At 39.7% G+C, this 26,784-nt stretch overlaps 3 protein-coding genes across 3 annotated transcripts in view; all 3 read left to right on the top strand.

Annotated features, from left to right (window-relative positions):
- The window catches only part of stau2 (staufen double-stranded RNA binding protein 2), a 109,371-nt gene that overhangs the window by 35,653 nt on the left and 46,934 nt on the right, over nucleotides 1-26,784 (top strand). The window contains exons 8-12 of the mRNA XM_082546633.1: nucleotides 2,827-3,039; nucleotides 3,142-3,279; nucleotides 8,536-8,664; nucleotides 12,555-12,612; nucleotides 21,942-22,297. Of these exons, the coding sequence (XP_082402759.1) occupies nucleotides 2,827-3,039; nucleotides 3,142-3,279; nucleotides 8,536-8,664; nucleotides 12,555-12,612; nucleotides 21,942-22,297 (894 nt within the window). The remainder of the gene's footprint in view (nucleotides 1-2,826; nucleotides 3,040-3,141; nucleotides 3,280-8,535; nucleotides 8,665-12,554; nucleotides 12,613-21,941; nucleotides 22,298-26,784) is intronic.
- LOC309714561 (uncharacterized protein) overlaps nucleotides 1-26,784 on the top strand; it is a gene marked incomplete at its 3' end in the record, with an annotated part of 172,592 nt that overhangs the window by 139,990 nt on the left and 5,818 nt on the right. The window lies entirely within an intron of this gene.
- Nucleotides 1-26,784, top strand: part of LOC309714302 (uncharacterized protein) — a 159,453-nt gene that overhangs the window by 126,910 nt on the left and 5,759 nt on the right. The window lies entirely within an intron of this gene.

Genomic DNA, 26,784 nt, shown 5'->3' with positions numbered 1-26,784 from the left:
AGTTTCCTGGCACGTGCCCTGCTTTGAAGCATAGTCCACAAACTTTCAAAAGGGTTGAGGTCGAGGCTGGAACGCCGTTAGAGAAGCTCAATTTTAGCCATCTTTATCCATTCCAAAACCAGTTTTGATGTGGGTTTGGGATCGTTGCAGGAACAGCTATCTAGTTAATTTGATTTGAGGTGAAGTTGAAGAATTTGAGGTTGTCCTTTTCTTGATTATTCCATCCACTTTTTTGCAATATACCAATACAAGTGGCAACAAAACAGCCCTGGAGCATGATGGTTCCACTACCATTCTTGCCAGCTGGTACATTGTTCTTAAATTTTGAAAGCGTCACCTTTACTCCTCCAAACATCCTCTTGTCATTGTGGTCAAATCTACTGCCATCATAGCTCAGTCTTTGTCTCGTCTGACTATAAAACCTTTCATCCAGACCTTTGCAAAGTGGTGACACATCTGAATAACTTGTATTTATGTATTTTTTTTTTTTTTTTTAAATTTATGATGATCTTGGAATCTGCAGTTGTTTAGAAAATGGCTCCCAACTTGTATAAATCTCCAGTTCTCAGAACTACTGAGTTGCCTGGACTTTCCCATTGTTCTAAGTATTGGTCAATCTAATGAGTGCTGTACAACAACTTCTTTTTATGCGGAAAGAAGAAAAGCTACCAGTTGTAGTCAATCATGATCACAAACAGTAAGTTAGTAGGGCTTAGCCTTGTTAAAAGATTTAATAAGTGGATTTGTATTTTTACTCGGTTGTATATCGCATTTGTATTCTATTTTTATCCTATTGTATATACTATTTTATTTTATTCTACTCTAGTCTGTACAGTTTTGCACAGTATCTTATTCTTATTGTATTCCTGTGTTCTCTAATTTTTGGTATATAACTTTGCACTGTCCACTTTCTGCTGTGACAAAACAAATTTCCCACGTGTGGGACTAATAAAGATTATCTTATCTCATCTTATCTTATTTAAGTGAGTGTATGCATATGTTTATGTTTATTAGAGAAATAACTTTAGCAACCAATTCTTCTTTTTTAATGTCATTAAAGATGTGTGCTGTACAATCATTCCATCCTAGAAAAAGAACTTTTTCGATAAGGCCAGAATTACTGTGACATTCACATCCAGGATCAGTATATGTGAAGTTCTGTATAAAAATGAATAAAAATGGCTGTAATTCCTTTATGCAGTACTTTTGTTAAGTCTCCTGAAGTAAGGCTGAAAGTCAGTCACATGTTGATTGTTTGATTCAAAATCTATTGCAAAAATGTTATTATCTAGATATTTATGGCCCTAAATACACATTTCACTGTTAATCCATTTCTATTTCCTCAAAGTGACATAATCTTAGCTGAGTGCGGCCGGTGATGTGCGACGTCATCGTCAGCACTATGCCTTAAAAAACTAAATCTGACTCGGGATGCTTCCAGTCCCACTGAATGTTGTAACATACAAGAAGCTGCCATGTTACATTTCCCTTTTCTGGTGATGAGCAAGACCAGAGTTAGATCCCTTGGGTGGGAGTAAGTTTGCCTGATGTCTTGGACAGCTAGTGCTTCAAGGCTTCACTACAGCGCACATGCTAACCTACTGTATACTTGAATTCCTTGTGCAGGACTGCCCACAGGCTGACAGGTTAACAGTGATGGGAAACATGGGGGCCAGTGTATCCTCTGTTAAGAAAATGTTGGAGTCAGTTGAGTAGGAAGAGAAAAGAAGTGATCATGTATGTGATAAAAGGTGTTAGTTGCATTAAAACTATGCGTGTCTGCTCTGAGTTTTCTGTTTTACTTGTGGCCATAGTTGTATGTGTGGTATCTGTCTAAACATTCACTAACTGATTTCTATTTGTTTAGTTTTCATGCACAGGACTTGCCTTGTCACTTGAGTTTAATTGAACTAAAATCTTTGTTTTTTTGGGTGTCGTGTAGATTGAAGAGGGGGTATGGACACATTATCCTTTGTTTCCCCAAAGGTCTGGTATTAGTCTGTGTTGATGTGTGAAGTATTTGAGGAATGCTCTAGGTTCCGCTTATCAGTTTAATCTGTTTTATCGGTCACTGAGTTCAAATCAACTGTTGCTAGATTGCATCTGATTACTACAATTTGTGCTGTCTGCACCGCAAATTAAGCTCAAAAGAAGAAAATCAGGAGAGAGCGTGGGAGGGGGCTGAAAAAATCCAAAGCAGCACACAGCTGCTGCAGCAAAAAAACCAAAAAAAGCAAGGAAAGCAAGGGAGAAAGCCATCGAGCTAGGAACCGATCCACGTTCACCGAACATGTAGAGCTGGACTCAGTGTGTGAAACTTAATTCTTCCTCCAGCATGTTTTCCTATATAAGAACCCCACCTGCTACACACACATCCACACACTCGCACACTGTGGTTGGACTTGAAGTAGATGTGATTGCAGAAGCATGACCTAACGCCAGCCGGTGTTTGTTTTAGGTCTCCCAGGTGACCAGAGGCTAGAGGAAGGAAACTGAGCCTTCATCACTAGAGACTGTCATCTAGGAACATGTTACTTTTCATATGTGTGTTTGTGCGTCAGTGTTGTTCAGTTTGGAGTGTTTTGTATATGGATAACACACCCACATGTGGGTGGGTAGCAGTGTGTGACCATTGAGAGCAGATGTTTTGGACCACCTGGTGTAGTTGCTCACAGAGAGCTCTGCACACACTCCTTTATACATATTCCACACAGGAGAAAAAACCCACACATATATAAATTCAGATTTTGTACTATCATTTTTATTTAATTTCTCTTTTATGAAAAAAAAACCCTCCCATCTGTGTTTCTCCAAAAACCTTTCCAGGTGTTGAAGGAGAGTGGGCCCCCACACATGAAAAGCTTCCTGACCCGTGTCACCGTGGGGGAGTTCTCTGCCGAGGGTGAGGGCAACAGCAAGAAGCTGTCCAAGAAACGTGCCGCTCTGTCCATCCTGCAGGACCTGAAGAAGCTTCCCTCCATACCCACTGTGGAAAAACCCAAGACACACTACAAGAAACGAACCAAGACCATCCTCAAGGTACTTTAATAAAGTGAACCAACACACACACACAGGGATGCATGGCAGAATAAATGATTATGGTTATTACAAGAGATCATCACTGGCTTTTTTTCCTTGTAGACAGGACCAGATTATGGACAGGGCATGAACCCGATCAGCCGTCTAGCCCAGATCCAGCAGGCCAAAAAGGAGAAGGAGCCCGAGTACCTGCTGCTCTCAGAGAGAGGGATGCCCCGACGTCGGGAGTTCATCATGCAGGTACATTCCTGGTCACAGAATATGCTACTACAAGAAAAGACATTCCCAACTATATGATGTCCTGCAAATACTAGACCACTTTCTCATATTAAAGTAGGAATTAACAGCAGACCATACACAAAGAACACATTGTACTCATCAAACCCACCTTGTCTCAGTCAACTAAGTCCACTTTCCAATTTGCGCTTCTGAATGTTAGATGTTTAGCAAATTAGGCTTTTATTTTTAATGATGTCACTGTTACTAATAAACTGGATTTTATCCTTCTAACAAAACCCTGGCTTGATAAGAGTGATTGAACAGCTGATTGAAATATCGACGACTAATTGTAGTTTTGAATGCTGCATGCGTGCGAGCAGGAGGTGGTGTGATCGTTGTATAGAATCATTTTTAGCTGCAAATTTTTGCGATTTGACAGTTAACTGAGTTTTGAATATAATCAGTTTATTGGCGTGTTTTTGGATGATATTACTGACCCACATATACAAATGTTTTAGACTTTGCTATCTCTGATTATTATTGCATATTTTCAGAAGTATTTCATTCACCTGCCAAAACAAAAAGGAAAGTAAAAAGTACACATTACCAGTACTGTTGTCATGTGATGAAATGATGGACAATTATCGATTGAGAACCTTGGAGAAATAGTGAAAACGTAAAGATGGCTGAAAGAACCTGCTGTAGATCTGAGAGAAATCATAGAAAAGTCAACTATAAATTGACTTTAAAATCTTTAAGAACTAAAAGATATACACAAAATGGAAATATTTGTTGTTGCTCCAAAAAGAGACAGAGACAGAAAATATATTCATACTTATAATCTCTTTCTCTCAAACACAGTGAGCAAGTCAGGAACTGTGGCATAATTTTGGGCAGTGATCTCAATTTGACAATTATTTTATTAAAGTCACCAGGACTGCTCTTATCTCAAACTAAGACATTGCCCCCTGCGTTCATATCAAACAGGATAGAGTAGTCTAACGCTTTATTTATGGGATTATCTAAATCATCAGTAGGACGTCTTCAGCTTGTCCACATTGTAGCAGCCTTACACGTATGTAAGTAACGTCATTGGTTGCCAGTTCAATACAAGATTACCTTTAAAATTCTTCTGTTAGTTCATAAATCTCTCAGTGGTTTGACCCTTCAGTGCATCTCTGACTTGCTCAGTGTCTATAACCCAGTTACAGCTCTCTGGTCATCAGGTACCGATCTTTCAACTACTCTCAGTTAGATCTGAGTGTGCTGAGGGTGCTTTCAGTTACTTCTTTGGAAGAAACTGCCCGCTGACCTGACGTCAATTCCATTTGTGTCCGCATTCAAAAACAAGTTAAAACCTTTTTATTCTCACAGACGTACACTTAATAACTGTGTGTGCCTCAAGGTATCATAGTCCTACATAGCTAGGTCTTTATTGTTGTGCTATTTTACCGTTTTTTTAAGCACATTGAGTTTACTTGTAATGAAATGTGCTGTGTAAATAAATAAATTGCCGTTGCTAATGTGGCCTGCTAAGTAGTCCTAAAAAGGGTTATATATGCTGTAAAAGACAAGGAGCTTAGCTCATATCTGCTGAATCTCAGGCTACTACATACACGGAGGATGGCTATATGTGGGTAATGAACGTGGGTGCGAGGTTTCTTAGGTTTCCACAGGGATTATGATCCCTAACTGTGTTAGCATGACAAGCTCCCCTTTGTTCAAACAAGGTCGTTTTTGAACAGCCTGCTAATGTGCAGAAAAGAAATCTATTCCCCTCCTGCACCACTGACCAGCTTTGTTCTTTTAAGTGTGGAACCTACTTCCAGTTTTGCAGTATTTATTATTTACTATGTCAAAGAACAGGAAAAAATGTTGTTGGTTAATGTTTAGTCACCAGAAGACATGTAAATAATTTAATGCATTTGGTGCAAACATGGTTATTTTGTCAGGAACATGTGGTAGAATAACTGAACATTAAAGTCTGTTTTCATTTACTGCATTTCAACGTTGGATTAAAATGATTACGGCCTCCTCATGTTTCCTTTCACCGTTTTCTCTTCTCCTCTTTGTCTCTCATGCTCGGCATTCCTTTGTGAAACATTCTGTTTAGCATTTATTATGTTTATAGATGCAGTTAAAGCTTAGAATAGATGAACATCCATCTTTACAGCCGTTTCCATCACTGGAGCAGCCAACTTTTTTTTATGCTATTACATTTCAAGTTGTCGGTGGCACGAAGTCTGTTTTCTGTACCACAGGATGATACTGGAATTAAGGAGCTAGTATTCATAAAATGTCATGTTCCTCTGTCAGCTGCAACCTTTAGTTACGGGTGGTTTGGTGTTTATTATTAGTCCAGTAAACAGAGTAGGATCTTTGTATGAGGAAATCTCATCAGATACCACAGTTATCTCTTTCAGAGTTGTTTAGCCTATTTGAGGTCATGCATGAAAAACCACAGGAGAAAAAAATAATTTGTGACTGCAAGTTGAAATTAAGTTTATTAACTGAAGCCAAGTTGAAATTGGCTTCAGTTAATAAACTGTGCACTTTAAACTTGGAATTTGCCCTCTTTAATTTACCTGCCCTACTTTTACAAGTTAAAGCTAAACTACTGTTTCTGCCAAATGTGTTTCTTTAATTACCCACGTGTTAAAATTAATTTGCAATTAAGATTGAAGGACAATCTTGAGAAATGCTTTGTTGATTTTAAAAGAACTTGTCAGGTAAATGCTGATGACATTTATGTAAATCAGATCATTACATGATTTTGAAAATGTTTTATTAAGCTCTAACAAATCAGTCAAGCTCATTGTGTAAAGTAGGGAATCCATACAGTGCTATAGTTCAATAACTATTAAATTATGAACTCAATAAATATTCACAACACAGTGATTCTGCAGTATACAGTCTTTAGCAGTACGCTGCAATAGTTTTATAACAGAAGAAGAGAAAATTGAATCTTTGTGTATTATTGCTCCTCACTTTTAATTAATCGATTCAATGAATTAGCTCTTTGATTTGCTTTCCCCTGCTAACCGTGTTGTCTGGTACTTTCCCTCTGAGTTTCTTCCTAACTTCATCTCTTGAGAAATTGTACCAGCCAGTTTACAGTTGGTTTAGAGTTTTAATAAGAATATTGATATTTGGCATCAGTGTGTATTGAAAGTATTTCACATGAGGAAGTGATTAGTTATGTTGCTGCTTTGATATTCTGTCCCACCCTTCATGTGAAAAAAAAAAAAAAAACGTCTTTAGATGTTGGACTTAGTGTGCTGCTTGTAATTCACTTATGTTTCAGCAGATATGACAAAAAGCTGTGTTTTAAATTTTTCTGTGACAGCCACACCTTCACATACTTTGTATCTCCAAAACATTTCTAAATTTTTTCAGGTACAACAATATTAATGAATCACTGATTAGCGTGTGAAACATTCATATGTATCGTAAACAGCAAACCAAAAAAAGAAATGCTCAGAATACAGGTAAAGAAAATGAAATACCAAATGAAAAGGCGATTGCTGAGTGTCATATACAGTTCTTGGTACTGTTCCATGGATACCGGGGAATCTAGATTTCTTTTTTCCATTGAACCAAGTTTCTCATCTTGGAGTGACCAATCTGGTTGCTCCTTGTGCGTGACCTTTTTTTTCTTTTTCTTTTAGTCTTTTAGTGCTTTATTTTATTTTTTATGTATCAATTCGGATTTCCAAACTGTTTTTTTTTTCTTTTTAAAAAGAAATTGAGCCACAATGAGTTTCTTGGGTAGAGATATTTTAGCCCTTTTAACCTCATATTTTAACCTCAATTATTTCAGCCTGAGCTAGTGTCTTCAGTTGGACTTTCACCATGTGCAGGATTCTCTCATACATCTCTTTCTCTACGTCACCTGGCATCAAACATCTTTCTTTATATAAAGAAATTAGCTAATGGCAGTGAATTTGTTAGTAATTTTGTTTACGTGATTGTTTTTTGCACAGGGTAAGACTGTTTCCATGAAAATACTCATGAATGAGCCTCATTGATCCAGAGAGCTTGTGGTTTGTTCTTTGCAAACCTAAGCCATGCGGTCATGTTCTTTTTAGAGAGAAGAGGCTTTCTCCTCGCAGCCCTTCCAAACAAACCACACTTGTTCAGTCTTTTTCTAATCGTGCTGTAATGAACTTTAAAATTCAACATGCTAACTGAGGCCTTTTTTTGTTTGATTGTTTATTCGTTTGTTTGGTTTTTTGCAAATTCTTTGACCATATCTTGGGGTGGATTTTCTGGGACATATACTCCTGGAAAGATTGTGGCATTGTACTAACCCACACCGCTTCACACCGTAAAATTGCTAAACGTGTGCATTTGTTATTTATGCTCGCCATTTTAACAGCAGTCTGTCTTTTTCTCTTCCTATTCATCTTTCCCTGGCTGCCTCTCCCAGTCAAACTCTCCCACTTAGTCTCTCGTTCCATAATCCTTTTCTTTCATGTGAAGAACAGAGCTTCTCTTAGCATCAGGCGGTAATTCAGCCTCAAACCTATTCTCCATGCCTCTTTGATGCACACATTAGTCCCCGTGAGTGTGTGTGTTCTTTTGTGCAGTCCACTCCATCTTCTAAAATTTCCACATTGTTTCCTTTGGTAGGCAGCAGGGCTCAAATGAGTCTCTGTTTTCGTATCGTTTGTCTGAAGCCATCACTTCAGAAAGGGCTCCACCTTTTTGTCAAACGCTTTCTGAGGAGCTGATCATCGTTTAAATTTTGATAAAAGAGTGATTGTGTTTGTTTAGTGATTGGGGAATTTATTGAGGCCTTCCTTCCTTCTCCTTCTGTTGTGACCTTCGTGATGTATTCAGATGAGTACTTAGCGAGCATGTCAGACCACTTTGACTGAGTGCGCTGAGGCCTGGCAGTTCACAGGCTTTGGCTCCCAGAATGTTATTTGTACAGTGTAATTGTCTGTTTGGATAACATAACGACGTCTGATATTCTCTTGGAAATTTCTGCTTACATTCTGTATAGACAGATTTAATGTTTTGGGATTACTGAAAAACAAACACTTCACTCAGATTCTTTTTGTGCAATGTGCACTGCATGGCTGCCTCAGCTCTGAAAAAGAGAGAAAAGAAACTTTAAAAAAAAAAACTAAGGAACAGTTAGTCATTATCACAACAGGATGCATCAGCAAAACCAGAATGTTCAGTTGTGAATCAGCAAATATTGCTAGTGTCTTTATCTCACTTGTGTGTACTGGTTTCTTTATATGCGTGTTTTCCTCCATTCCCATACAGGTGAAGGTGAATAATGAGGTTGCCACGGGAACAGGGCCCAACAAGAAGGTTGCCAAGCGGAATGCAGCTGAGGCTATGCTGCTACAGCTGGGATACAAGGCCTCCACAGTCCCTCAGAACCCGGCTGAGGTAAAAACGCCTTCGCCAGCTTGTATATTTCATATCTGTTTTATATACAAGCCTCCCACTTTGCTGCACAACTGTTTATTTATCTTACTTCCTGACTGGTAGTAGTTGTATATTGTTGAATGTTATTTGAAGTTTTAAAAGATTCTACATAATGGGGGGGAGGAATAAATCACACAATTAATTATACAGAAGGTTTTGTTCACAGTCGTTTTAGAAATGTAAACTTTCCCAGCACTGGTTTCTTATACTGCATCTATAAATTATCGCATTTGTTTCATAATGATATGAATATATCAATATGATCCACAGATTACATTTGGTTCCGATTTCTTGTAGCTACTAAAGTGAAAACATGTTAAAACTGTTGAAGAGGTGAACACTTTATTAGTTATACCTTGATAGCACTAAGCTGGCCCCCCTTTTGCCTTCAGAACTGCAATAGTTCTTTGTGGCACAGATTAATTAAAGTGCTGGAAACATTCCTCAGAGATTTTGAACCACATTGACATGACGTCATCACTCAGTTGCTGCAGATGTTGTCAGTTGCACATCCATAATGTGAATCACATCCCAAAGGTGATCTGTTGGATTGATTGTGAGGCCATTTGAGTACACTGAACTCATTGTGATGTTCAAGAAATACATTTGTGATTTTTTGAGCCTTGTGACATGGGGTAATATCCTGAAGTAGCCATCAGAAGATGGATATTGTGTGGTCATAAAGAGGTGGACATTGTCAACAACAGCTCACCTTCCTAGTCAAGTGGCATTAAAAAGATGCTCAGCTGGTACCAAAGGACCTATGAAAGTATGGAAATGCTAAAAAATATCACCCACACCATTATACCACCAGCAGCAGCGTGAACCATTGAAACAACCCAGGGTTGATCGGTGTTTTCATGTTGTTTACATGAAATTATGATCCTGCCACTTTTCCAATCTTCTGTTCTGCAATTTTGGTGAGCCCTTGTGAATTGTAGCACCTGTTTCCTGTTCTTATCTGACAAGAGTGGCACCCAGTGTGGTCTTCTGCTTCTGTAGCCCATCTGCACCAAGGTTTGAAGATGCTGTTCTGCATACCTTTGTTGTATCAAGTAGTTATTTGAGTTACTGTTGCCCTCCTAGAGAACTGGTACTCATTTTCTCTTTTTTGGACCATTCTCGGGTTTACAGAGAATGGTCAGAAGTTTGTGGAATACTTAGATACTTAGACCACCCTGTGTGGCACCAACAACCATGCTACGTTCAAAGTCACATAAATGTCCTTTCGGGCACCTAATATAATGGCTAATGAGTGCAACATAAATGTATAGTATGTAGGTTGCTTTAGGTTACTTAATTACAGACACTCATGAGTTATTCCAATGGGTTTTTATTGCCTCTGTCACTTTTCTGTTTGCCTATCAAGGTCGGGGCTGCAGGGGGCAGCAGTCTAAGCAGAGACACCCAAATAATAACACTTTGCAATTGTTATTAGCATCAGAGCTATAAGAATGGTGATAGCGGATGGTACCTATAAAGTTGTATGCTGAAGAACTAATTAGGAAACTTCATGCACTGCCCTGACTTTATCTCATCTCTACAACCCCGCACAGTAATTCTGATACTCAATTCCCAGATTTATCTCAAATCCCAGTGCTGCTGACCTATTATACAACCCGTTCAGCTTCTCTATGTGTTTTGCAAGCAACCATTGATCACCAACATCTTTATTCACCTCGTTGGTTTTTAAGCTCAAGGGGGCAGAATCAGATAGAGTTACATAACTAGTCTCTCTGTAGAATGTTAATTGTTCCCCAGACAGCTCATTAGTTTGATATATGATGCTGCATATACTGTATGTATACTATTCAGAAAACCAAATCTTAGAACTACAGGAGAGCAGAGATGGGCAGTAACGCGTTACTTGTAATCAGATTACAGTAAGCGTTACTGTAATCTGATTACTTTTTTCAAGTAACGAGTAAAGTAAGGGATTACTATTGCAAAAACGGTAATTAGATTACAGTTACTTTCCCGTAGGAACGCTGCGTTACTGCGTTACTAAAACCGTGATTTTTTGCGAGAATGACAGTGACATAAGCGAGTGCGCCGTTAGTGACAACAGCTGTGTGCAGATCAACAATGGATCACATATCGAGTGCGGGAGAGCGTATGAGCGTGCAGCATTTAAAGCGTGGAAGTACTGACCTTACTTTGAGTTTGATTCCATAAAAAGTAACAAAAACATTAGTGTCCATCGTGCGTGGGAAGAAAACTTCTTTTTACAGCAAAAAAACCCCTAAACTTCCAAGCAAGCACCAAGTGTGCAACGACGTAATGGGAAACTCACAGAGAAACTCGCGGATTCTTCAACTGACCGCGGCACACCTGCACCAGGGTAAACCTCCGCCTACCGCAGTCCTGCTTTACAGGTGAAAATAGTGCAACAGGACCGCTGAGTCTTTGACTTTATTTATTTTCTGCTGTGTTTTACTTGCATCTATTTGAAAGAGTGAGTGTAAACACAAAAAATATTTTATTTTATGTGCTGGAATGTGCAGAAAATAGGTTTAAATGTTAAACTAATTTATTCAAGTCAGAGAATGTTGCATATAATTAAATTTTTGCTTGATGCATAAAGTTAAAAGATTAAAACTGATAAAACAAGTTAAAAAAAAAGAGACTTTTCCATTTGATTACATTTTGTATGATGGATTATGCAGAAAAAGTAGGGCTGAAAGATCTATCGCTTTATCACCTCTTCAGGTTGTAAATCGTGTTTTTAAAAAGTAACTAAGTAATTAATTACTTTTGAAAATAAGTAATCAGTAAAGTAACGGGATTACTTTTTTGTGGAAGTAATCAGTAATTAGTTACTGATTACTTTTTTCAAGTAACTTGACCAACACTGCAGGAGAGTTAAACATGACATGCTCCGAAGAAAGCGCATCTCAGTTTGCAGCCAGTAATTTCCTTCCTTTTAGTTTGATTTCCTCAGCTCTGACATTAATTACCTTGATCTTCTGTGTAGTTACTGCTACTGAGACTTCAGCAGAGGAGTTTTTGAAAGTTTTAAACGCTCTGCACACTGAATGCCCCACTTACACGAGTCTCCAGGGGAATGTCAAACGTTACAGACATGTAATCAAATCACATCATTGGATGTTTCATTCTTTAGTCCTATAAACCACTGTGTTTTGTTTTCTAAGGTTTCAGATATGTGAGTCTGCTGTTATGGAAATAAGCAGTGAGTCTCCCTGTTTAAGCTAATTTCTGGCAAGAGGTGAGACCTGTCTGGTTACACTCAAGAAACAATATTTAGACAGAACAAAGTTATTGGCCGATACGTGACTGTGCAATAGCTCGACAACTCCGACAACGTCTCTGTACGAATTAGTTTTTCCTTTTCTTTTGATCTCAGACAACTCAGAGCTCTGTAGCTTTTGTAAGATAGGTTGTCTTTCTTTCGAGCGCTTTCTCTCCTTCCATTCCTCCTTTCTCTCTGTGAGCTGTGAGCTCTCTTGCACTGAAATTCCACTGTAGCGTGGGTGAATTTGTTTACAGCAATGTCATCTCTTCAGCTGTCACACATGTGAGAAATGATTTGTTTGTGTTTCACATGTGTTTGTGGCTGTGTGTGTTTGTGCAAGCAGACGCACACACCACAGCAGAAGTAACACATTGAATAGGAGCCTCTTTTTTTTGTTACTAAACATTGACAACCCCCCTAATTAAGTAGCTGGCCTAGAGACACTAGGCTCCTTAAGCATCCCCTCCTGTGAGCACTCGTCTCTTTGTTGACCAAACAGTAGGAAGGAACTTGTCTGACATGCGTGAAGAAGCTGTCTGTTCAAGAATCTACATCTCTCTTACCTCCCCCTTCTCTCCTTCTCTCCACATCACTACAGATGGACAACAAAGGCTGGAATGGACAAAAGGCGTCTTTTACTGAAGCGACAAGCAACAGTGAGTATCGGCACGTCTCCCCGTGTTTCTTTCCATTTCCTTCTCCTCCTCCTCTCTGGCTCTCCATCATTCCCTCCATCCTGCAGGTGGTTTTAGCCACCGAGATGGCCCGGCGTTTAATCTCTGTGACTGGTCAATGGGCCTCTGACTGTCAGCTTAATTGGCCGTGCGTCCTCGTGGGGAGCCTGCGAATTCAGGCTCATTCACACAGGCTTACAGGGCCGGCACACAGAGGCCCTCCGGGGAGTCCCTCCGCTGCCTTCCTGTGCAGAAAACATAGCCTTTCACTCAGGATTAACACACAAGTGCACAGGAGTATAGGGTATGTGCACATACACATACCCTTAATCCTCAACACATAGAGACACTGCAACTGTCATACATGTTTACAAGGTTTATCACATCAGTGGTTAAAGTAGTTAGCAGATTTCTCAAACTGATGAGACCAAAACCAAAATAGTAAATAAAATGTACACAATGCTAATTACACAAGGCTAGTTTGCTATAAAAGATTTTTAGACTATTTACTTGAGAAATGTTTTGCAGTTGAGTAGTGATCTCGTAAAGGTATTTCCATGTGTGCTCATGCGGTTGCACTCTGATCGGACCTTAAACATTAAATAGAGCGGGTAACTGCATGGTTTCCAGTGGATTGGGTAGATGTGACCTGCCTTGAGTATGCTCTACCTAGCCAACACCACATGATAAAAATTGAGTAATTTTCAGGTAGACTATCACCTGTTGTTCATTAAATGTATGAAAGGAAACTGTTATACTCTAATCTGATTCCCCTGACATTGTCTGGCTTACATTATCCAGAAGGCCACGAATGCATCAGATAGCGGACTACCTGTGACTCTCATGCTACAGGTTCTGGCTCAGCTTCCTTAGTAAAGTTTGTGTTGTAATTAGTTGCTGAAACAGAATAAGTAATTAATAAATCATTACAACTAGTATTACAGAATGTCAAACTAGTGCTAAAAGGACCAAAGTAGTGGAAAAAACAGAAGTGGTGATATCCATGCTCTGGAATAAATGTTCAAAAAGGCATTCGGTAGTTGAGCACACAAGATTAGTAGTAGGTCTTTACTAGATATTAAGCTATTTTTTTATTTCAATTTGGATCTCTGTGCAGGTTTTTAGCAGCATGGTTGTGAAAATCACAATACCAGTCAATTAACTGGGCCAGTGTGTAGGTCCAGCCTGAACTACAATGAATGAATACACCTGTGGCTTATGGACTAAAGTCTTCTTCTAAATTTCTCACTAGTGGGATAATCAAGTACAAAAAGGAATACATGGCTTTGACTTTGGTTTATAGTGAAAGACCAAAGCTAATGGCATCGCTCACTATAATTAGCAAATGTTAGCATGCTAACAGTCTAAACTATGATGGTAAATATAGTTAACCTCCTAAACATCATCATGTTAGCCTTGCCATTGCTGTTATATCTGGACAATACCCAAGCCTGTTAATGTACAAACAGATACAAAGGAGAAACAGATCATTATCTCACCTTATGGACATCTTCAAAAGGTCAGCAAATGCAAAATACATTTCCTGTCTGGATTTATGTAAGATCTTACATAGGAATGTGATGGCCTTAAAGGGCATTTTATTTATAGAAGAGGCTTTGTCTCAAAGGACTCTTCACTGAGAACCTTAAGGGTGTAATTTTAAAACAGCTGGCCTCCATCATTGTCTCTTGTTAAGTTGGTTGTCTTGTCTGTAATCAAAATAAAAAATAATGCCGAAAATCTCACATTAAAGTCAAGAAGCTATTTCAAGAATTCCCATTCTATTTTTAGTTGTTTTGTTGTCTCCGGAGCCTGGCAGTGGTGTTATTTTGCTAGTCGTGCCACATGTGGCATAAGTTTTTTTTGTTGTTGTTTTTTTTAATATTACGTGTGAAAGAAGTTTCCAAAGAATTCATTGTCATGGTGTTGCTTAAGCATGTAAGTATCTGAGCTTGATTATATTTTTGTGATGTTCTAGATTGAGTTTTTAAAAAAGCAGATGTAAGCAGTTTTAAACTAGGAAAGTAAATGCCAGCAGCTTGAGAAAGAGCAGTTTGTGACTCAAATGAACAATCTGTGAGATGTCGAGCAGCAGAGGGGAAAACAGATAGCTTTAATAGATTCAAATGTGCTGTCGTCACTTTGGTCTAATGGAGGGTTTTGGCAGAGCTCCGGCTCCCTGACATGGGGCATCCAGCTTCACTCTGGAGAGGAGAATGGATGTCATGCTTAGCACACTTATGTTGAGAGAGTAATCGCCCAGATTTGTTGCATTGCTCACTGCTGGTTTAGACTTGATAGGCAGGACCCAGATGAGAACTGAGCCTGTGCCACAATTTTTATAGCACTCAAATCTGTGATTTAGTCGAGTTTCTGAAAGATATATTATCTAAATAATATTTGTAGATCAATGATTGTTCTCTTGGAAAAACTATTTTGGTGGTTGTGGTTTCTATTGAAGCCGGAGCTTCGGTCATTGCCCAATACCTCCAGAGTAGAGCCTCTTGGGAAACAAAATCTTCCTTTTTTCGATGACTGTTCCTATTGTTGGCTTGGAGTGTGCCTTTGGTCCATTGCCATTTCCACTTAGTTTATCTCACACTCAGCATGAGGCTTAACTATCTGCTAATTAGCTCTTTAAAGTTGCCCAAACCGCAGAACACTCACACGACGCTAATGTCTGAATAATATTTATTTCATAAACACCATTTACAACTCATTCAAACAGATACAGCTGGTCTCAGTTTTCTGTGTGCGTGTGTCTGTCAGTGCTGAATGGAAGATGTTTCTTGTTTGTCTTTTGTTTTGACGTATAGTGTGAATAAGTAGAAGTCTGGCTGGGGGTAAAAAAAAAGGGGGGGGTGAAAATCTTTTCTTTTCCTTGCAGCTGTTCAAACTTTGCGAGTGTTTAAACAGGGCCCGTGTTTATAGGTGAATAAAATTAAAACTTTTAAACTTATAATCCTCAATATTTTAGCCATCTTTGTTGATGTAGCGACATCTGTTTTCGACTCTTTATAACGGCAGTGTTACTTATTGTGCGGATCTTTTCTGAATGAGACTTTTTTTTTTCAGAAGCACTTTAATCTTATGAGTAAGAGTCCAAGAATAACTCACCGTGCAATACTATCACAGTGTGTCACCCACAGTGATGATATATCACAACACATTTTTCCGTAGTGATTACACCTCCACCCCCCCAAAAAAGCATAAATTCTCTACATTCACTACTACACTGTGTAGTCAGGATGGGTTTTATTTATATTTTTTATGTTAAATTTTAATATACTTCAGTTAATTTGCTTTCTTCCACTGTTCAAATAATGCCACGAGAGAAAGCAATATGTTTGATTCCACCCCGTATTTTATATCATACAGATTTTTTGTGTAAAATGTGTAAAAATGTTAGAAAGCCCAGCCCTGAGTCTGAACCAAAGGAAGGTTACCGTAGAAAAAACTGCTTCAAATCTGTCTTCCTCAATGAATTTAGAATTGGCTCAGTCACACTAGAGTAAAACAAGGGCGGCAGTATCTGTGCTGCTACGAAAAATCACATTCAATATCAAGTGCAGGTAGCTGCAGCAGTCAGCTGCAATCAGAGGTTAAATGCCTGTAATGACTTCAGTTCTAAGGTGTTTGCACCGGTTGTCTGGTGAAAGGCAACCTGTCTCTAAACAATCATGGCCTAACTGCACGTACTCTCAGATTTGTGAGCTGCCAGGTAATTTGTAAACGCAGACAGACTGCCATTTTGCTATCAGTCTGAGTCACCAATGAGTGCAGCACATCTGCAAGAGTGCCTGTGTCATTTTACAAATTGCTTTCCTGCAGCAACTACATCACTATTTGTGGAGGAAAGCAACAGATTTACTACAGTTTCTCACAGTTAATAAGCATATTTTTACTAACAGTGACAGATTGTGTGTAATTGCCAGCTTCACCCCATTCAGCTGCAAACTGATAGCACACTGAGTCAGTCTTATTGCTGTTTTTCACCATCATGACGCACCAAAGTCACCTTGAAGACAGCAACTGAATCTGAGTGGTCTCAGACCTGGTCTCTGTCTTTGAAGCAAATGTTATAAAAACAAAAAAACACAAAAGCCTAATTTCACGTGGTTGCAATCATTTGGTTGTGCCATGCTCTTCCCTTGTCTCACTGTACCGTATGTGGATATACCTATTTTCTCAAATTAACTCCAAACAGCACAGGGAGAATGAAGTCATCTCCAAAGTCCCGTATTACCTCAAGTGTTGCATGCTTGAGGTAATAATCAGTTTCAGAGACATTCTCACTATTGGAAATGTTTAGGCAAGGGAGCTGCTTTGATAAATTGTGCAGGAGGACAGACACAGAACCCCAACTTGTACACTGTAAAGTCACCAAAGAATTATGAATTTACAAATTAGACTTTATACTATGGAGCAAGAAGGTCTCTAGTACCTAGGCCCCTGGCTAGTATCCACTCTGACAGTATCCCATATTTGCACTTGCTTCTTTCAGATGCCTAGAAAAGTAAACAATTTGTTTACTCCCAACCCTATTGACTAGTTTAGTACACTTTCAAAAGAAAAAGAAAACAACTCTAACCCAAAATGACCTTAGCCATGAACAAAGCCTGCAACAAAGGTCCGGACCGTCAAAGTCCGGACTTGAATCCTATCCAAAGTTTTCGTGTGACGTCAGAGCTACTGGGACACGCCCACCTGACAGTATTGCAGTTCTTTACCCTCCAGCTATACTTTCAACCTTTTCAAGTTTAACTCAGCCAAAATGCCAGATAGTTGCTGTGCTATTGGATGCACTAATCAATGCACTAATGAACGTTTATTTATAGCTGCCAGAATGGTGTAGAAAATGGCACCAACAAGTGAGCAAACCTCACCTAAACCTGCCAAATGAGGACAAATTGCATCAATCCCTGCTTCTTAACAGCAACTCAAGCTGTCAGTGGCGTCTCATTTAAACTGTAGGGATGATTTACCTGACATCAGAAAAATACTCGCTCAACTTTACTCTTATGACACAACAGTAATGTGATGATTAATACTACCAGAACTTTTCTGGTCCTACACTGTGAATGTCCAAGTCAACAAAACTAAAGATTTACATATAGTAGTTTGTTTGAGTTAGCTAGGTAACACTTACAATTACCTCCAGATCGAAAATTCATGTAGCTATCCTTACTTTAAAAGCTTTCATCCAGGCAGCAATGTAGGGTGAATTTTCTTTTTACATACACATACAGATACAGGTAGACATGACCAAATGGGTACTCTGGGAAAGACAATGCTACTTTTAGGGATTCAATAAACCTGCCAGGTTAAAGTATGGATGTAGTTTCTCTTCATATCTTCGTTTTTCCTCCATGGATAGATAATAATTGACAGCTAGGATGATGAGTCGTTCACATGACTGAAAATTTTGAATTGAGATGCTTTGACATGACCTTAAGCAGTTCATTCATGCTCAAAAACCCGCCAGTGTAGCTGAATTAAAAGTTTTGCAAAGAAGAATTCAATGTGAAAGGCTAATTTCCAATTATTGCTTGATTGCAGTTCCTACTACAAAGGGTGGAACAACCAGGTATAAGGGTCATGGAACAATTACTTTTTCTGACTGCCACGTTTACAAGTCTTTTTTTGTTGTGTCTTCAGGGTTGGTATTTGCACCTTGGTCTTTTCTCATTGACGCCTATCCCCTAAAGTAGCATACTGTGGTTTATTTTAATGTAGATGATAACAGTAGATCATATCCTACTATCAGCCACAGTCATTCCTGTTGTCTGTCTTAAAAGACTGTTGGTCACAATTAACACAGTGTTACAATTTAAGAAAAAAAACTTATGCAAAAATATAAATCTGTTGCTGCTGAAATTTTAATTTGGTGCCAAAGGGTATACAGTCCTGTTATTAGTTACCAAGCGGTGGTAAAATGATACTAAGACTTACATAGAAAGTTACATTTATAGGCTATCAGGAAAAAGGTTTTCTAGCATTTCTTAAATCTACACTTATAATAATGGCATTCCATTTACAATCAGGCCGTGCATTTTTATTGCAGTCTGCACTGTTATGGCATAAAAACAGGATATTCAAGTTTTTAGATTGATTGTTAATAGAAATTCTAGAGAGACTTTACTGTGTGATTTAATTATTGCTTCTAGTGAGTGGATACCTCAGGTCAAACAAATTTTAAATGGTTTGTTTTTGGCTCAATCCTGAAATTAGAGCAATTAGAGTTGCTGCTGGAGGTTATCATTGGCATTTTATTCATTGTGTGTCTGCTAGGTTAGTAGAAACTAGGCTAGGTTAGAGGCAAAAACTAAAAATCACAGGCAAAGGAAGAACCACAGTCCACATTTTAGGTGTAGCTCGAGATATATGTTTAAAACATTACCCACAGGCCTCTCCGTGGGGCTCAAAAGTGTTAGAGGGCCACAGAAGGCTGGCAAACTTCACTCTTTTCCCCCCAAACAACAAGTGAACCATTTGCAATGGCATCTTAGTTGGAAAACTCACTACAGGGGCCCCATGTAGGGATGTGTGCAAAGGACACCAGCTGCTTCAAAATGTGAGGATGATATAGAGGCCTAATAAGCATTATTGTCAGCTGATTTTTTAATGTTTTATGTATGTAACTGACGTGGCAAATATCATGTCCTTTGATCCATTTTCAGGTAGTTATAGCAGAAAAGGACATAAAGCAGGACGGAACCCTTGAAAAGGTTTCAAAAACTCAGTTCTGTCGAAACCTTTTTTTTAATTTAGCTTTAAAAGCTGTTGCATATTGGCAAAATGGGTTAACTCTATTTTTGATCTTCTTCCATTTACTAGCCTGAGGTAACACAAACGCAATTTCCTACACATAACCAATGCTGTCATTGACGAGCTATGCTCCACACAAAGAATGTTTCTGCGTTATATAAGGCATAGTGGGAGAAAGTAGGTAAATATGTCAAGGGCTGTCCATTTATCCCTCTGTCTTTCTGTTCTTTCCATTCCCAGACAAAACACCCACACACGCACCTCAGGCACCTACAACCCTCATTTTACTCTTTGTGTGTGTGCGCGTCAGTGTCCTTTGCCCTATGTAAGCTCTGGAAGGCATTGCTACAACAAACAGGGTGGCTTAGAGACAGGAAGAGAGCATAAAAAGAAAGCCTAAGTAAAAGAAGTAAGAGGGTGATTTTTCTCCCTTCTATTCCCATGGGTCTTGCAGCACGGCTTTTCACTTGAGTTGCCACATTTCATTTCCTGCTGTTCATATGTGTGTGTGTGTGTGTGTGTGCATTGTGTGCATGTGTAAGCTATGTGAAGGTCTTGCTCCACAGTGGTGATTTATAGCGGCGGGCTTCGGCCCTATCTGTTTTCGATCAGTCTCATGCTTGGCTCTGGCTTTCCTCCAATGCTCCCCTGGCCCACCGGACACCGAGTCTGGGTGGGACCCCTCTGCAACTGCCTGGAACCGGTACCACAAATAAGCTCTCCCTACTCCTCCGTTCACCACTTCTCAGGCTCAGCCTGCTTTTCTCCCGCTCTCCCCTTTCACTAACTTTCTCCCACTTTATGTACACAATTTCACAATCACTGTCCAGCATCACGCGCAAACACATCCAGCCACTCTTGCTTATTCACTCCCACTGTCTCTCGTCCATTGTCTCACTCTTGTTGTTTCTTGCTCTCACGCTCTCGCTTACCATCTGACACCAGCTTTAAGTACTCAATCACATGCAAACATGCAAACACTCTCACATGCACTGGGCAGTCACAGAAACTCACATGGATCACATTGACTGCCTCCTCCTCCCCCCCTCCAATTCTCTTTGTCCACTGCTGATGTCATGTTGGCTAACACCTTTCATTTTTTATGATGCTGCATTCAGAATGTGCAGGCCTGCAAGTTTTACTTGTGTAAATTCAAATTAAAGTTGTCATCATGATTGGGAGGAGGGGGGAAAAGTCCTAGCATTTGTGTCATTGTTGGCAAGGGGCCACTTGTTGTAGTACGAGCAATAAGTTCTGGATTTCATTTGTTTCCTTCAGCTTTTCTGCTGCTCTGGAAAGGAATGCAAACTTCATTGTTCATTATGGGAAATACTGTCAGCAGGTTCCCAGAAACCTTACACTAGAGTAAGCTACAATTGTGCAAAACTCTGTCCTTGTTTGTGTATATCTGTCTGTGATTGTAAATGTTAACTGAAACAGGAAGTGACCTGTCAGTCAAGTGCTCGCTCCAGCGCTTTCTCCCAGCTGTTGGTCCATATGCACACACAAACAAGCCCACAGACATGTGCACAGACACACAGACAGCTGGTCTTCCTGTCTCTGGTGACCTTGGCTGGGCTTGGAGGCTCCTCATGGGTTTCACATTCACTCATCCCCACATCCTCTTCCATCTGAACGAGCTGCCAGCTCATCCTCCTTCTTTTATCCTCTCTTTACAATTCCTTGCATTCTTTTAATGCCTTGTACTCCTTCCTTTCACTTTCACCATGGCCACAGAGTAACAAACGTATTGAATCCCAACCCACGGGCATTTCCTGCTTCCGCAACACTTTCAGGTCAGTGATATCAGAGTCCAGAAAGCTTTAAAATGGTGCTGTTGTGTTCAGCTGGCTAGAACTACAGCAAGTATTGTCCAGTTTCACTTGTTAGACCACAAAGGTGCCTCGGCCAGGCCATTTGGGACATTTCCTCATTCAAAATAATATAACAAGAACCTTTTGTCTGTGACTAAACTTCCTTTGAGGTTCAGCTGGGTCTATGTTTGAAGACATAAAAACTGGAGCAGGATACCAGTGAAGTGACGGTGCTGTTTTCCATCAAAGATGAAGTCATAGACACTCTGTTGATATTGGTGGATGCTCCGTTTGTGTCTCTGTGTTTGTGTTTGAGAGTGAGAAAGAAAGGGGCTGTGTGTGTGTTTCCCAGCAGACGCTTTGATAGTGCTTGGACCTGCCAAAACACAAGTAACTGTCAACTATGTTTGGTGACGAAATGCCAGTTTAGGAGCTCACACTTGTAGGCACACAAATGGACACAGTTGGGCACCCACATAGACAAACACTCCTTGGTATTGTCTTAATGTAAGTGGCTAAGGAATCTGTATTCATGAGATTTCAACGCTTAATTATGAGATCCATAATAACCTTTTTCTCTGTTCTCTTTCCTAATGTCATTCCTTTATTCTGTTTTGCCTCTTTTAACTCTTTATACTTTTCTTTGTGTCCATTTATCTATTCATACTAACATCTTTTTTTTTAATCTTCACCTCCCTCCCTTCCTCCCGCCCTTCTTGACCCCTCCAGCCCAAAAGGGTCTGCTCCACCTAAGCCCAGATGTCTATCAGGAGATGGAGGCCAGTAGAAAGCAAGGTGGCAGTGCTCCGGGCCCCGGGAGCACCAGTAGCAACTCCGTTAACTACATGGCATCAAAAGACATGGGGCCCTGCTCTGCCCCGCTACCCCCAGGACACCCTTCTTATTACAGTGGCTCATCCTCCTCACCCAGCCCAACCGCTACCATGGCCAGGGAGCTGCTGCTGAATGGTCAGTCACCCACAGCCGAAGCCTCACTGCCCATGAAGGGGAAGAACCTGGCCTGTGGTGTCTCGGTGCAGCCAGCACAGCAGCTGGACTACCTGGCTCGCATCCAGGGCTTCCAGGTAAGATGCAAAAGAGGTGAACCTCTAAAATTTCTGTACATCTAAAAAATAATTTTTGTTACATGGTAAGTGGCCTGTGTTATGCCTTACTTTTGCAGTCTTACCAAACATTTTTAATTGGCAGTAATATAGGTGAATTCATTAAATGTGTCACTCTGTCACTGGAAGTACCTCAGCATAGTTAGTACAAAGTTCATATAAGCCTTAATAAGTGAGTGGCATGATATAACAACATTCTGTTTACAGCCTCATTGGTTGTCTGACAGATTTTGTTTCATTTCCATTGGACACCCTCTCAGATCTCAACATGCAGTTTGTTATTGGCGCAGAATAAAATAGGATGTTGACATCTTTGCTCCTAGGAAAAATTGGTGCTTGCCCATTGATTACATTAAAATCTTTAGCATTTTTGAGGCAACCAACTGATTGCCCAGAGAATATAACACTCTCAACCTCTGGGCAACTACTTTTAATAGCAAGGTGATTGCACAGGTCACCTAGTAGGAGGAAGCCTGTCTCCAAATAAAACACCTGAGTCAGCAACCCAGTATCACACCAACATGTGTAATAGACACGCTGGTCCACCGTGTCCATTTCACGCTTTGCCTCTCCAAAACATGAAACGGAAACTGCATTTCCAGCAGGGGAAGATAATATCTTTAAAGCCAACAAGTTGCTAGTGAGCAAAAATCATATAAAGTGTGTTCCAGGGTCCTTAATCATCAGAAATGATTAAGCTAGGTGGCTAATATGTATATACATGTAAATATGTTATTAATATCCGTTTAAACACTTTCCCGTGATTTTTTTGTATGTTGGCTTGAAATAAAATATCTCTCTGCTGTTATTGCAACTTCTGCATACATGTCCATTTCACATTTTTGAGAGGCAACACGTGGAATGGACACTGTGGACTAGCATGTCTATTACACACTTTGCTGGATATCTGGTCGGAGTTGGTCTCTACCAGTGAGCATAACCAGTTTCTGTCTTTCTTTGCAATAGGGGACTTGACTCAACTGGTTACCAGCTGGTTTTATTCTGGTTATATTTCTATCAAAAAGGAAGGTTGTCACCCATGTCATTTTGTTGCTAAATCGTCATCCTGTAGCTACTGCACCGCTATATATAGAGGAATTTCTGCTCCAGATCTATGAGGTTCTGGCTGGACTCCAAATGCAAGTTGTTAATATGAAATTCTGTTTAATGTGAATTTCTGCATATGTAGGTGCCAACAGATTTGAGGTTTTCACTGATTTTTCACAGTTAATCGCCATATCATTACAAACAGATTGATGCATCAAGACAGCAGCAATTAGACAGAGTCGGTCTGCTGCTATCAGTCTGCAGTTAAATGGGATCGAGATGGCAATTACATGCAATATGTTTGTGATAATATGGCAATTAACTGTGATAAATCAGTTAAAAATCAAATCTTTTGGCATCTACATATACAGAAATTCACAAGTCGCTTTGACGATGCCAACTGAACGCAAGCGAATCTGATCACCATCTTTGAAGCAAATGTTTCTAAGTTTAAAAAAAAAGTTAAAAAATCTGAATTTTCCTGTTTTGCTCAGTGAACTTTCTTGCTGCTTTAACCTTTATTATTCTTGTGGAATAAAGTCTTGTCATTTAAACTGGATTCAATTATGTCATAAATTTAATAATTCCAACTAAAAAAAGTTAAAGACACCCCCCCCCCCTTCTCCTCCAGCACTACACCCATACAGTAATCACACATGACATGACAGATGTTAGCATGACCATGCATAAATATGATCAACAACTGTGTCCAAATTCTTCTCCTTCTAGAACAGTGCTGCAAATAAAAATGTGTTCTTCATCAGCCGTGTGTTTATAAAGAAGATATTTGGACAGTTAAAAAGAAAAATGAAAATACACATTTAAAGTATGTGCTAGAGGTTGCCGAGTCTACAGTATCTTAGAGTCATCACAGCGGTTGTCCTACAGCACAGTGGGACTTGTGTGTGGAGCGTACAACCTAGAACTGCTCGATAACACCCTATCCATTTTCTGTTTCTCACATTATTGGCACGCCGAGGATTTAAAGCTGGAACTAAACCTCACAGGTGTTTCTGTCAGTACTAGACTGGACGCACACATACACTTGCTCTTAGGTCTCTGTGCGTCCAAGAGGGAGACAACCCGCTGTCTGTTTTAATCTGTCCCGGCCGATCTGCTGCACATACCTCGCCACTGATACCAGCGCCTGCTCATTTAAGCTGCAGATGCTTTTTATCAGTTTGAGCGAAAACATTTTATCTTAACCTGCTGAGGGTTCCTTTGAAAGGCCTTTGTTATTGCTCTGAGCCTTCCTGTGTGTGTGTAACCTGAGAGAGCTCTGCTGCCTGGCCAAGCCCAGACACACTTGTACATATGCGCAAATACACACACACACACAGCAGGTTCTGTTTAGTGGAAATGGAAGAGCTGGGCAAAGCCTGTGTGTAAAGTTTAAGTTGGTGTTGTTGCCAAACATTACAAACTGTAACCCATTTCACATTGCTGCAAATATATTTGTCTGTTCATCCTCCCATGCGTTTCTGTGAATAAATACACAAACCATAATCGGTGTACTCACATATTCCCGTGTGCTTGTGTGTGTGTGCATGTGTGTGTGCGCATTTCTTAAGTGAGGAATTCAGGCTGTAATTGAGACACGCAGACAATATGTGTTCTATTGAGGGGATGTTTCATATCATGTGGGTTTGTAATGAGAACCTCTGGTTGCTTACAGAGCCATGCTAGGCAGGCTTTTTAATGCTTATGTATTCTTATGTGTTTTTGCAGCCAAATCACCACAGATTTCAAATGTTTTTGCCAAAAGCTGCACTTGTCTGCTTTTCCAGTGGTCACGTAATGTGCTGCTTTGTGTTGAGCCGTCTTCCTGTCAGCCATACTCAACAGCAAACGAGTAGTCAAATCCACACTAAGATCTTTTTAGCAATTTAATATTAATCTGCTTGTCTGATGTATAATTATTAGAAAAATGTAATTATGTCATCCAAGTGAGCGGATTACAGAGACCTCCTAGTAGTGGATTAAAGGAACAAATCAAAAACGAAGGACATTCTCATAGTGTCTGTTTCATCCATCCAGCGCTGCAAACAAAAGCCGGGGCCTACCTGCTAAGCCCCACTTTGATTTGATTGGAAAATGGCCTCTAGTGGAAGCTCCGATTGGATAAGCAACAGTGTGTTGTACTCATGCCAGCTTGGAGCAAGGATGCTGTCACTTATTCCAGTGTTTTTGTACGTATGTGTGTCTTTGTGTATTTGCTATTAATTTGGCTAGTGTGTTGTTGGCATGCTGGGTATGTGTGCTGGAAGTGGGGCAGAAACAAAACAAAGCAGGAGGTAATAGACAACACATGGAACAGGATGAAGAAGTGAATGAAAGCTACATAACAGATTCTCAGTTTCTGTGTCCACGTACCTTTTTTCTGGCCTACTACTTCTATCATGTTTCTCTTTGTTATGTCCATTTCTACGTGTTTGACTCTGGTAGTCACCAGTCAGTTATTGCTGACCGCCTCATATTATTAAATGTTACCTCAGTAAGAAATGAGCTGGGGAAAAAGTTTATATAAGATATCGGTGATTGATGGAATGCTAATGATATTTTTTCCCATCAGCTCCACATGGTGCTATGGTACACATCTGGACCACAACAGATCTGCTGCTGTGGACCTGATTTATTCCTCCTCATGCCTTCATACCTGAATTTTATTTTTTAAAACTAAGCAGGCATTTATCAGAGCGGCACTTTCTGCTTGGCAGGATTTCACATATTTAAAAGTAGATAAATGGAAAAAGAAGGGAGTATAAATGTTATCAAAAGCAGTCACATATGTGTGCACCAATATTGAGTGTTTCAGCAGAAAATTCCTTTTCTTTATAAAATGTTTTCAGTCTACTTGCAGATTTATTTTCAAGATACTCACTTAATGCATTCCTGGTACTGGGATGTTTGTGAACAGGTTATGGAGTCACTAAGCATTCAGTCTACAGCAGTATTTTCCTTGAATTTTGCACATTTTAGATACTCCACAAGCTACTGGTCAAACTCTCAGCTCATGTCACACTTGGCAGAATGTGTTGGGGCACAATATCGCTCTTTCAGGTTGGCCTCATTTGTATTTATGTGCAAGCGCTTCAGGTCATGTTTCATGATTGTGTAGCGGGAGTAAAATGCAAGCCATTACTCTGCCTCTCCAGACAGTTGGGTCTTTAAAATATGAGAATATCTGTTCGGTCAGGTGCAAACAAGACAAGGCTGTACTGGGAGAAACTGGGTTTTACTACTTAAAAAAATCGAATTTTTCAGTTTGAAGTGTAAGAATGGGCTTCTCTGTAGATAAGGTCCACTATAATGGCAATGGTAATAGTGTTTTGCTCTTCATACTCTTAAAACCCTAAGCTATATAGTAAGGGGTGAAAGGGGGTAGCTTTTTTTCAGCAAAA

The sequence above is a fragment of the Aulonocara stuartgranti genome, assembly GCF_965226115.1.
Source record: "Aulonocara stuartgranti genome assembly, chromosome: 9".
Classification (NCBI taxonomy): domain Eukaryota; kingdom Metazoa; phylum Chordata; class Actinopteri; order Cichliformes; family Cichlidae; genus Aulonocara; species Aulonocara stuartgranti.
This window is presented reverse-complemented; position numbering and strand designations above follow the sequence as displayed.